The following is a 12,261-nucleotide window of genomic DNA, read 5'->3' as shown; positions in this document are numbered from 1 at the left end:
TAGATTTAAGACGTAGCTCAAATGTGTTCTTTCTGAACAATTATCCATTATTTTCAACCTTATTATTCATAAAGGTTATTGCAGTTGTTGTCAAATTTAATATAATATAATATAATATATATTTTTTTGCCTCCCAAGAAATTGTTGAATTTCCACCTCCTTGAGGTCATTTTCAATGTATTTGCGCGTGATCTCAGTTTATTTCTTTTTTTGTTTCGTTTGTAGTTCATGTACTGTTGTGAATATTATCATTGAATGAGAATGTTATCATTCATTCACATCTGGTTGTTTATTTTTTATTTTTCAAATTTCAAATGAAACATTTAAATTCAACTGAAGAAGAAATTCTTGATCTCGTGTGCTTATTGGTCTCCTGTAGAACTTGCACTTAGTAGCTGTGCAGCTGTGAGATTATGGCAATCGCACCTGCATAGTCTTTATGAGGAAGACATCAAACTGCAATCAAATGCAAAATGCATCTCAGAATGTCGATGAAAAATTTAAAGAGAAAAAAATAAATAAAATAATAGAATGGTGGAAATAATAGAATAACAGAGACAAAAGAAGAGAAATAAAATGAAGTAAATCAAATTAATGATAAAATGAAGTCAAAGACTAAACTGAAGTAAAACATTAGAGGGAGCAAGGAGATGAAGTAAAAAAACTGAGATGAAGAAAAAAATAAAGTATAAGGGAAAAAACTAAATGAGGTTAAAGAATAGAATGAATTTAAAGAATTAACTGAAGTCAAAAAAATTATGATGAAGTATTAAAATAAATTACAGTAAAACAAAACAAAGTAAAGGAATAAGAAGTAAATAATTAAAGAAAAAAAATGAAGTGCTTGAAAAAAAAAAAAAAAATAGAGTGAAGAAAAAAATAGAGTCAGCAAGGAAATAAAACAAAGTAAAACGATAAAATAAATTTAAAAAATATAGTAAAGTAAAAAGTAAAATAAATACACGGACAAATCCAGGCAGATGGAAAATATCCTAGTTGCCCGTCCAACTCGACGTTAAATACCGGTTTTAAGTCACTAAAATACATCGTCTAGTGAAGCTCAATCGGTAGGGTCGTCGGTTAGTGTTAGGTAGGTCCCGGGTTCAATCCCCAAGGTGGATGAAAAATTTCTAATCTGCAAAATCGATTCAATAACATCCCAGAGGTTTCATTATTTTTATTTTTCATGGTTTCTAAAATTATTTCCACAATTAACCCTTTTCCACCATCCCCTAGCTGCGAACCCCTAAATTGATTCAATATTGGTGTAGTATTGTCTCAATATTGATATCCAAATACTTTCCCTTTGAAGTACTGGCACAGTATTCTCAGCCAAAGTATTGGCACAGTATTTATGCCAAAAGGAAAGATGGTGTACGATTTTAACATTGGCTCAATATTTAACCAATATTGGCCCAATGTTTGCATAAATACCAAAACAATATTGTTTAAATATTGGCTAAATATTCCTGTCTTATCTGGGTTGAGAAGGCGCAATAGGAGCGCTACAGTGGCGAGGCGTGCATGATCGATTAATCGATGTATCCCCATTTGAAGCTATGGTGGAGAATCGATTATCAAGGTACTCGATGCGAACACCCTGTGTATCGATCATTTTTCATAGATTTAGATGCCAGGTTAATCGATGTATCGTGAAGCATGCCACGCCACTGGAACGCTAAGATGGGAGAAGACAAAAAACGAAGAGGAAAAAGAGGAGATGAAAATAGTAGGGAGCATAGGAAAAAAGGATAAAGGGAGCAAAAACAATCGGCGGGCAGAGTGTACAGTTTAAAGTGACGCCAAAGTTATAGCTTAAGTTGCTTTAGAGACAAGGGTTGCCTTTTGAGAAGACGAACACAACAAATCCCGCTCCATGAACATCAATTAAGCCAATGAAATTTGCGTGAACTTATTCGAAGAATTCGTCGACTTTAAATTCGCCTTCAATTTCGAAGCATAGGCAACAGACGGGCCGGGGAGCGCGAGTAATTATTTATTCGACTAACAGAGATATATCACGCTCCATAAACTTTGATGAGGCCGATAGATAGTGAGTTAATATACCGTCAACTTGAAATTCGACTTCAATTTTGACGCATAGACCACATACATACCGCGGAGTGAGGACAGATTTCAGTCGAAAAACACACACACATGTTTCACGCTTCTTAAACTTTGATACATTCAGTAGACAGTGAGCAGGCCCGCCACAAGGGGGGGGGGGAGGATACTGGGTCCCTGGTATCGGGGCCCGTGTTACCCGTGAAAAACCAATACGAACTCACGTGCAACCCTTGTTTCGTAAGAAAAAGTGAAAAATTTACCCTAGAAATTTCGCAAAAGGTGAATAGATTTTCAGAAACACGCTGGGGCACTGTGGAATTCTTCTTAAATTTTCAAAGAAGTATACTTTTTGGAAAATGTCTATCTATTTTCAAGATTTTCAGTACAGAGGGATATTTTTAGTAACTGCGTTTCATTTTCTTCCGTCGTCAGATGCTAAGGGTCTCCAGTCTGGGCATCCTCGACTTTTCAACGGCTCATGGCTCAACTCCCTTGCCATCCACAAACGAAGGGCGAGCCCAGGGGGGCCATGCCCTCATAGAACTGAAAATAGTATCATATGCCCCCCCCCCCCCAAATAAAAAAAAATAAAAATTTTCCAGATGTTTTGAAAGCAACAATCTGCAAGTATGTTGTGTTGAGAGTATGTATGTATGTGTATATATATATATATATAATATATATATATGTGTGTGTGTGTGTGTGTGTGTGTGTATATATATATAAATTATTCCGCATAAATTGATGGAAAAATTATTTATGGAAGCTTCAAAATGCGTCCAATTAGTCGTATAAATTCTAAAATTTCTCGGGGGATGCCGGTTATCGAAATAATCGTTTTGCATAGTTCATATTATTTTGTTTCCATTTCTAAGCACTTCTTTAATTATAATCCTCCCATAGAAACCACCCATTTGCTAAGTACAATTCTAGCTGAAGCGCACTTCAGCTTTGCATTCACCACTGCATAAATTTCAGAGGAAATCAACAAGCCCAGCGTGCATGGAGCTATCTCCATTTAAATCTTCCGTCGCATTTCTAAGGCGCAATGATACAACTATTTGAACTCTCCGGAATGCGTGAGGTATAACGCCGCATTTGAAGGCGTTTTCAAAACAGCCAAGTTCTGATACCCGGATTATCGTTTTGCATAGTTCATATTCTTTTGTTATATTCCGTACTACTCGTTTATTTTTAATCCTCGTTGAAAAACCACGCATTTGCTAAATACAATTCTAGCTGAAGCGCACTTAAGCGCATTCATGACTGCAAAAACGTTAACGGAAATCGAAAAGGCCAGCGGGCATGGAGAATTTCAATTGCAATCTTCCGTCGCATTTATAAGGCACAATGATACAATTATTTGAACTCTCCGGAATGCGTGAGGTATCACGCCGCAATTGAAGGCGTTTTCAAAACAGGCAAGTTCCGATACCCGGATTATCGTTTTGCATAGTTCACATTCTTACTGGAAATTGTCATTTTTTAAATAAATTTAATGTTTGTATTTTTTCACTATAAAAATTAATCACTCCCATGTAAACAGCTGCCATAAAGGGAAATAATTTTGTACACGACTTTAATTTTAAAGTACGCGGTAATTAATTGGATCTAGTTTTAATCTTCTCCGCCAGACATCGCGAAAAGTGTGTTGTGGAATTACGTCATCAATGAACGAACAACATCAAAACATAACCGTAAAAATTTCATCACGTCCTTGTCGCCTTGTCTAAAATTTTGAGTTTATCATTATGAAGTAACTGTGGTTTTGTTTCAATTAAATGTCCCCTTCATTACTAGCCATCGTTTCAAAGAAGTTATGTTTTTCCACAAGTCTTCACTTGATTTTCACCTCTCAGTGTTGATTTTCATACTTCCTCAAATCGTATCCACGTCTTGTTCCCACGTCTTTCTTCGTAAGCTCTAAGGTTTTTCCCCCTTTAGTCCTTATCATGAACCACTAGAGCTTTTCTAATATGAATCCTGACAAAAGAGTAGGATCCAATTCGGCCAAAAATGATACGAAGCATAGAGACTACCTCGTACAGCAGGAAAAGCTACGAAGTATGGCACACTCTACAACTGCTGTCAAGGTTTGTTACATTTGTTTCTTCTTTTTACCTTCAATTCATTTTTAGCTAGCTAATTTCAACTGTCGGCAGTTCTTGGATGCAAATCGGAAAATAACTAATGAAGCATTTTGGAGTATTTCCTTCTGAATGTGCAGCTCAGTGACCAGTGAATGTCCTGATTAGAAGGGCGCGTCTGTTGCAGACAGATGGGAAGTTATCATAACCAGTCCGACTTTAAAAAGAACTTCTTCGCTCAGAGGGCTCAAATTAATCACTGTTTTCTGTTTGAATACCTTCTAAAGTAGATTGACTTAAAATGTAAATATTTGAACTAGAGTCATCGCCAAATAAATTTATGCACTTCGAGACAGCGACAGAGATAGTGTGATGTCAGTTCAGCATTGAAAGTAAATGCAAGAATCAAGATAACAGATCGCCTGTTGCAGTCTAAAAGTGCATATGATTACTTGGTGTGGAGTGTGGACTCTTATTTTGTTTGGTACGATGAATTTGATACTGGCTGAACTGCACTGCACCCATGTTATCCAAGGCAGTAAAAGAGCTGTTGCCTCACTGTAAATGATACTGCAGACTATTAAATGTCGGCTTACTCTGCACCCAACCAGTGCACTCAACGCTCTAGCAAGGTGTTCAGGTCACATCCTTAAATCGTGAAATCCATAATAACAACTGCTGTGCCGCAAATTCAAGCAACAATTACAGGAAATGTTTTAGGTACCAGATTCTTTTGAGGTCACTTAAATGCCTCCAAGTATGTAATATTGTTTGGTGCTCCTTGTATCAAAAGTGAGGCTTGTGCCAGGCTAGTTCACTTTTGACTGTTGCGCACTAAAAACAATTCTACGAGTCTATGCACACATCAATATTGCCTTAGGGCATAACCCGCTCCATTAGACATCAGTAGCACTGCAGCGAAACTGTACAGTAGCTGCAAGTGTAGTTATATATAATCACATGGATACATCAGTTAAAAGGAATGGTCAAAATAACTTGCCAAAGAACGAAAACTGACTTTCTGCAGGTTTAAAACTATGGGATGGATTCAAAATTAATTAAATTAATTACCTCTGTTTTTAGGCTTTGGATGCAGACAGAATGATAGAGAACCTTCTGTCCAGGAGTGAAACTTTTATGAAACAGAAAGGTTCCACACATACGGGCTTACCTGCATGGCTGATTTGTGGATCAAGTTCCTTACCTAAGGTGTACAGGAGTGTTTGGCTGAGTGCTAAGTCAAAAAGTACAACAGGACCTCAAGAGTTTTGCGATACCCAGTTCCTAACATCCGTCTTATTGACAAGTGGCATCTCAACAGAATGTCTTGGCCATATCTGGGCCTTGTGTAATAAAACGGCACCTGGTCTTCTGACGGAGCAAGAGCTGTATCAAGTACTGGCTCTGATTGCCTTAGCACAGGTACAGATATTTTCAGCTGATCTTGCCTTTATGTAGCACTTACTGCAGTCACTGTTGTGTGCATCATGGTAAATGTGCCAGCAAAAATATTTAGCCAGCACATTAACATATCATTATGTTTGATTGGCCCAAAAGTTTGCAAAGTAAACAGTCCAACTCTAAAATCGGACGTATTTCTATCAAACGGACCTAAGCGCCATAGGGTGAGGAAGGTAGAGGGGGGCTTGGAATTGGCAGCGGAATCGAGCGTCCGGCTTATTCCGTCCTATACTCGCCATGCTTTTCCATGGCGCTCAGGTCCGTTTGACAGAACGCGCTAGCCGGGATTCTAAATTCCTCAAAAGGAACTCAAATTGGCGCTTAGTTCCGTTTGATAGAAATACGTCCAATTATTACTTAGAAAAAGCACTAAGCCTTTATTTCCAAGAGATTAGAATTAAGTAACAATATTTTGTTGAAAGAAGGAGAAGAAGAGGAGACCCTCTCACACTTGTACATTTATTTTCCCATTGGACACGTTTCAAGGGATATTTTTGCCAGCTCTGAAAACTCCAACAGCTTTAAGTAAGGGTCTCCTTATCGTTACCACTTTTTAACGAAATTGTTTCAATAGCTCACTGGAAACTGATGACACCCCTTCAACAAATGCTGAATAAGAGCTCAAATATTCCTCCAATTGAACGACTAATATAATTTTTTTTTTCTTTCTTTCTTTTTTTTCAGCTTGGCAGACCATGGAACAGTATCACTGTTTTACAAAAACTGCAGGAGCCGGTAGTTCCATGCCTCAACTATAATTTACTTGCAATGAGCCCCACAGCACCTGACCACGGAATTCATTCAACGTACTTACCAAACAGAATGGCAATGTCTATTCCTTCACCGGTGCAGACGTTCCAAAACACCACTAACACGGTCTTATCAAATAGTAAAACATCATTGGAACTAAACCCATCTTTACTTGAATCAATGTTGAGTAATAATCTCAGTCAAAAGGGAGCAACATTCACATCGTCAAACCCTCAAATGAACAATCTGCCAAATAATTTGCCTCAAAAACACAGTGATAGTGATTTTTCAGACAGTTGGACGGACTTTATTGATCATACTGCCAGTGTAAACCAGTCAAACCCAGGTTCTAATGTTACTCCGATTGGCTCCTCCATATCATTCTTGACTTCCCTAGATTCCTCCAAGAGTATTTCTTCAAAAGATGTAACCTTTTCTGATAGTGCAAATCAAAGTGATTTTGGGGGTTTCAACAAAATCTCTCTATCTAATCCCATTCGTGATAATTCAAAAAATACTGCTGTACCTAATCTGAGCATGCCTAACGACATTATGACAGACTTAACATCTTTAACCTTACCACCTTCAAACATTTCACAAACTGAAAAAAGTAATGAGAATGATGATGAGTTCACAGATTTCCAGAGTTTTGATAGTAACAGCGCCAAATCACAGATTAACTTGGCGTCAACTGAAGTTGTCAGCTCAAATATTGAAAGTCTAATGACCTTAAGTTTAGGAAATGATTCCTCCTCAAAAGCAGCACCTAAAATAGAAGTGAAGAATGGATTTTCATCTAATGAGAGTGATGAAGTCATTTATGGTCAGAAAGGCTATGTCGTAGAAAATCCTTTGTACCTCTCCGACAATGACTCTATTTATGACAGCAACTCTGTCAGAAGCCTTAAATTCGATTCTGTCAGTTTAGATGCAGATTCTAGCCAAGGAATGGGTCTAAACTTTCTTTCAGCACCAGTCAATGATACCAAAATCATCCAAAATAGTGAATCAGAAAATAAAAGTTTCCCAACTCCCCAGTTCATCCAAGTGCCCAGTTTAATCTCTGGCAAGGTGTCAGAAGATAAGTATAGTGTGTTCAGAATGTTGGAGATCGATGAAAACCCTCAAAAGGAGATGAAAATTGAAGAAGATGAGTTTGGCGATTTTTTGACGGCAGATTTTACAGAACCAAAAGATGAAACACCCAAATCTCAGGAGAGTATTCTAGACAGCCCATCGCCATCTTTCTTTTCAGAGCCCATCGTCAGTGGAGATCATAAAACTAATACTGATCATCCAAAAACTCAGTCATTACAGGTAATTTTATAGAATTCTATCATAAGTTTTAAAATTCATGACTTCCATCAAGTATTTATCTCAGATCTTATATTAATACCTATTAATCACTGGTGTGTTATTTATAGGCTCAGAAAGGTTGGAAATTTTCAATTATATGAAAGCTCCCCGCAATCAGACTTTTTCTAGTTGTTACCTATTCTGTATTCAGTTGAATTTTTAACTATGTGAAAACATATTCTTGGGGCTGTTCATAAAATATGTAACGCTGAAAATCGGATTTTTATGCCTCCCCCTTTTCTCCTTTAGAGGGCTAAGTGTTTTTTTAAATGGTCCCCTATATATCTTCAAGAATCCAAGGACATTTCTGCCTCGTATTTGTCTCCTGAAATTAAATTATCACGCCTTGGGCTCTCTTTAATGTGTTCTAGAAAGATCTCAAATATTCCTTGACCTCTCAAAATTTTTCAACTTGAATTATTTTTTAAAGAGCATTTTATTTTATGTACCTTTTTTGTTCATCTTTACAGGAAACTTGCATGAATGCTTGCATATCAGTGCTCAGGAATGCTGTGGAAAAATTCTCTAGTCTTAACCCAGATGTTTTAAAACTTGTCCTCTGTGAAGACAAGTGCATCGATTATATTCAAGGTACTCTTCTTTTTTTAAGTTCATTTAGCAATCCGGAACTACAATCCCTGGCTCGTCGGTTAAAACACTTATGTGCATAGAAACTAATGCTTAATCAATGGTACATACATTGTTTCTTGATTGAGAGATCAATTGTAGTTCCCAATCGCAAAATTTAGTTCAATTGAACAGATTTATCCGGCATTAGCTTTATTGCATCAATTGTTGCCTAATTTTTTCTGATGTTTTATTTTTCAAACAGAAATGTCTTTTGAAAACAGAAAAAGAAAAAAAAAGAAAATTATTCTTATTTTATTGTGTTTTTTTTTATTAATTTTTTTTACAATTATTTTTTTTATTAATTTTATTTATTCTCTCCCATTTCCTAGGGATTTTGAAATTTTCATCAGTCACATGCATTACTGTTATAGTTTGTTATCGAACTTGGTTTGCTTTGTTTTTCAGCTTTAACTGAAATCTACAGGATTGCAGAGAAGATGATCCAAAGCGTGAATAATGAACTCCACAAGGAAGATTTAACGAACGTTTGGAAAGACTTAAACTCCTATGTATCAACCAAATTTTCAATTGAAGTACGCACTCCACTTTTACAGTTAAATATCAGTTCACTTTATCATATTTTGGTATATTGTGGCCTACAGTCTTGATGTAGTATACTTTGACTGTGAGATACCTAAGTTTCATCATAAATTTAGTCTTCAAAACAAGAAACCAAATTTAACCAAGATTTTAGGAACGTACCAGAACCTTGCCAATGAGCCACTAGACAAAGTTTAAAGTAAAAAAAGAGTTGCATATTTTATCTCCAAGATCTTCTGTAGAAAATGATTTACAACTGGAGCTTCAGAAGTAAACTCGTGAACAAGACATTAACAAGTATTTTCAACAAAGATGAAATGGAAGTTATTTGGTCATTTGTATCTTTGCCTCTTAATAACAAGAAGAACAGAAAAATAGAATAGAATATTGTGTTTATCTCAGAACAACTTTAAGAGGCGAAATCATTGTTAAAAAAAAGTGCAACATAGAAAGACCCTCTGGCAACCGTGACCTTGAGGGGAGGGAAGGTCATGTAATTCAAAATATAAGTAGGTTTTTTTCCTGTTTTCTATCAAACCCATCTTAATTGTATTCATTTATGTCTTGTTTAGGAGATGATTTTTAGACTAACCCTTCAGTGATTTGTTTTTATAGTAGTATTTTTAAAATGAGAAATTTTGCATGGCGTTTTAATTTATACCTTGTCTAGAGGCCTATCATTCAACTTATTTCACACCTTAAATCCTAGGAAAGCGGACAACTGCTTTCTGTTTGTAAGAAGTACTATCAGATTTTTTGGGGTACTCATGTAACGCAAGGAAGAAAGTTAATATGTATCCTCCTCTCAATACTCATTCAGAAGATCAGTGATGAACTGGCCTTTCATGGCGTATTCTAATGTGAGTATGAGCCATGACACTTTACTGAAACTTTTTTTCTCCCTTCAAAAAGACGAAGAAAAAAAGAAGAATTTTAATCTTTTAATTTTGTCATTGATGTTAAAGTGAACCTCATCTATTTACAATTTTGAACCATTCGTTATTTTTGTCAGTTAATATTTTATTCCTCTCTTCTTTCCAGGAATGTGAAGAAGAAAATGATTATGACTGCACTTTATGCAATTCTAACTCTGGTTCAGCCGTCATCAAATACGGAACATCCTATTATCATGTACCATGTATTAATTTCTATTTGAACTGTGTCGATTGTAATTTACCAGATTAAATTAAGTAGCCTTTCCTGAAGTTGGAGGTCCAATTTTTTTTGGTGCGAAACGGTCGAATCTTAAACAAATATTTCTTAAAGATCTCATGACCTCGCTCAGAATGTCAAGGGCTCTCGGTGAACTGTTAGACGAGGTACAAGCAGAGGCGATTCTGGCAAGTTGGCAACACTGTTTTTTCTTCTCTTAAATGTATGTTAAACAATAGATGATAACAATTTTAATGAGAATACGTCGGGTGTGGAAATCTAATTCTTACACTGTCGTGTGGTCCGGTTGGGAAAATCTTTTAGTGTCTCTCATGGTTGCCAATAAAATATCTTACTATTTAAGACACAATAAATGAATCAGCACTATGGACAGAAGTAAAGCATCCAATTTTCTATGAAGACCAACTTCTCTTACCATTGAAAAATCATACTGTTTTTCTTTGAGATTCGACACAGTAAGTGCCATTGATATTATTACAGATCTGATGACAGTTCCCAGATTATTGCACGTAGAATTTGCCCTCTTTACATCGTCCCTTGAAGAAAAATTTGGATAGTATGGTATGTGATAACATAGCCTACAGATTAACAGAGAAAAAATAAGGGCCTTGGTTATTAGATCCATAGGTAGTTTCAGATTTCACCAGATAATTTCTTGGAAAAATAATGGGGATTTGAAGTAAAGTGTAAGCATTTATACTAGATTTTTTGACTTTCTGCATCTAGGTTGAAAGAACACAAACTTGTCCTGTCTTTTAGATAGCTAGAAACCCTGCCTCTATGATTATGCACATACTTAATGAATTTGTCCCATTCTATCAGAATATGTATGTAATGAAAAAAAAAAATTCACCAGGAGTATGTAAGCTCTTGATCCAACAGGATCTAATGGATGTTTGAGGCAGAAAAATTAATTTTTGTTGATCTGTCAAAGCCTTAAGTAAAATCAAGATTCGCTAAAGATGGAGAGATCTAGCAAAAAAATTTCAACACTTATGCACATAAGTAAACTAATGGTACAGATGCCGTTTCTTAACAGAACCAGAAATTGAAGCCCCAAATTGCAAAATGTCGTCAGATTGACTCAGCTTGAAAAATTTATGGATCTGGAAGCCAAAAAAATAAGTCTAGAAGTTTGCCTCCAAGGTTCCAAGAAAATGTTTCAAAAAGTATTGTAGGTTCCTTCGGAAAAGTAGAATACACTAAAAACTAGAATATAGTAGCGCATCTAAATTAAGTATACGGTGGCTTTTCAGTAAAATTTGAAAAAAATCGACCTAAAACGGAACCACACTTGCCTCATTATAGAACTCCTGAAATGAACAGCTCATTTTCACATTTGTTCATTTTCAAGACATGCAAGTCAGTGAGAAGTCGAGACCTGATGAATTCTCTGAAAATTCAGTAAATGGCAAACATGATCTCTGAATTATTAATTATCGCTCATCATTAATGCAAAAAGGATCTTCGTTGCTGGCTGAGGGGCTGTTCATAAAATATGTAACGCTCGAGAGAAGAGGGGAATTGAGTAGAGCATTGCGTCACTTTATTTATGTGTGTCAAAGGATAGGAATCTTAGTCACAAAAACGTTACAATGGAGAAGGGATGGAGTCGAAAAATTTAACATTCAGCCAAATAGATTTTATGAATGGCACCTCAGCAAAATCTGTCCGGTGGTCCGAAAAAAGTTTGGAAATAGTCAGGAGAAGGTTCAAATTTTTTTCCCTGCGATTCTGTAGACACCCTATTTTGACCCTTATTGTTGGATTACAATTCCTATCGCTACTTTTATATTTTTGAAAAAAGTGATTGTTATCATTTGTGTTAAATATATTTTGTTATTATTTTCGAAAAACTATGCAGTTCATACTTATGTTGATCAATTTCATCCCTGAAATCAAAATTTGGTTTGAGGCGGGGAAAACTTTTTTTTGAGTTTACTTATAGATGCAGGAAAGCTACTTCAAAAGTTGCAGAAAATGGTTGAAACTGTTTAGACAGTCAGAAACATAAGTAGCGGCTGAAATTGAGCCTGTAGTTTCGGGTCATTTTGGCAAACTGTTTAAGACGTTCAAATTCCCACTCAGTACATTTAACAACAGAACACAGACTGAATCTGTGTGCCATACCAAGAGGAGCAAAAGAAACGCTTGATGAATCACAATTTTTCTAATTTTTAAGTTGAAAATGTTCTGG

General features: G+C 36.0%; 1 protein-coding gene across 1 annotated transcript; it reads left to right on the top strand.

Moving 5' to 3' along the window:
• Positions 1–3,744: 3,744 nt before the first annotated feature.
• Positions 3,745–11,920, top strand: LOC109031076 (uncharacterized). Its single transcript, XM_019042392.2, has 6 exons — positions 3,745–4,160; positions 5,238–5,576; positions 6,300–7,682; positions 8,192–8,312; positions 8,757–8,884; positions 9,933–11,920. Exons 1-6 carry the CDS (start codon positions 4,044–4,046, stop codon positions 10,074–10,076), a joined length of 2,232 nt encoding a protein of 743 aa, XP_018897937.2. The 5' UTR covers positions 3,745–4,043; the 3' UTR covers positions 10,077–11,920.
• The last annotated feature ends 341 nt before the right edge of the window (positions 11,921–12,261 follow it).

This window comes from Bemisia tabaci, chromosome 5 (genome assembly GCF_918797505.1).
Source record: "Bemisia tabaci chromosome 5, PGI_BMITA_v3".
Classification (NCBI taxonomy): domain Eukaryota; kingdom Metazoa; phylum Arthropoda; class Insecta; order Hemiptera; family Aleyrodidae; genus Bemisia; species Bemisia tabaci.
The sequence above is the reverse complement of the archived record's forward strand: the minus strand, read 5'-3'. Positions and strand labels throughout refer to the sequence as shown.

Coding starts and splice junctions, on each gene's coding strand:
- LOC109031076 (XM_019042392.2), top strand. CDS start 4,044: ATGAATCCTGACAAAAGAGTAGGATCCAATTCGGCCAAAAATGATACG. Junction 4,161..5,237: donor ACTCTACAACTGCTGTCAAG/GTTTGTTACATT, acceptor CTCTGTTTTTAG/GCTTTGGATGCAGACAGAAT. Junction 8,885..9,932: donor CAACCAAATTTTCAATTGAA/GTACGCACTCCA, acceptor TCTTCTTTCCAG/GAATGTGAAGAAGAAAATGA.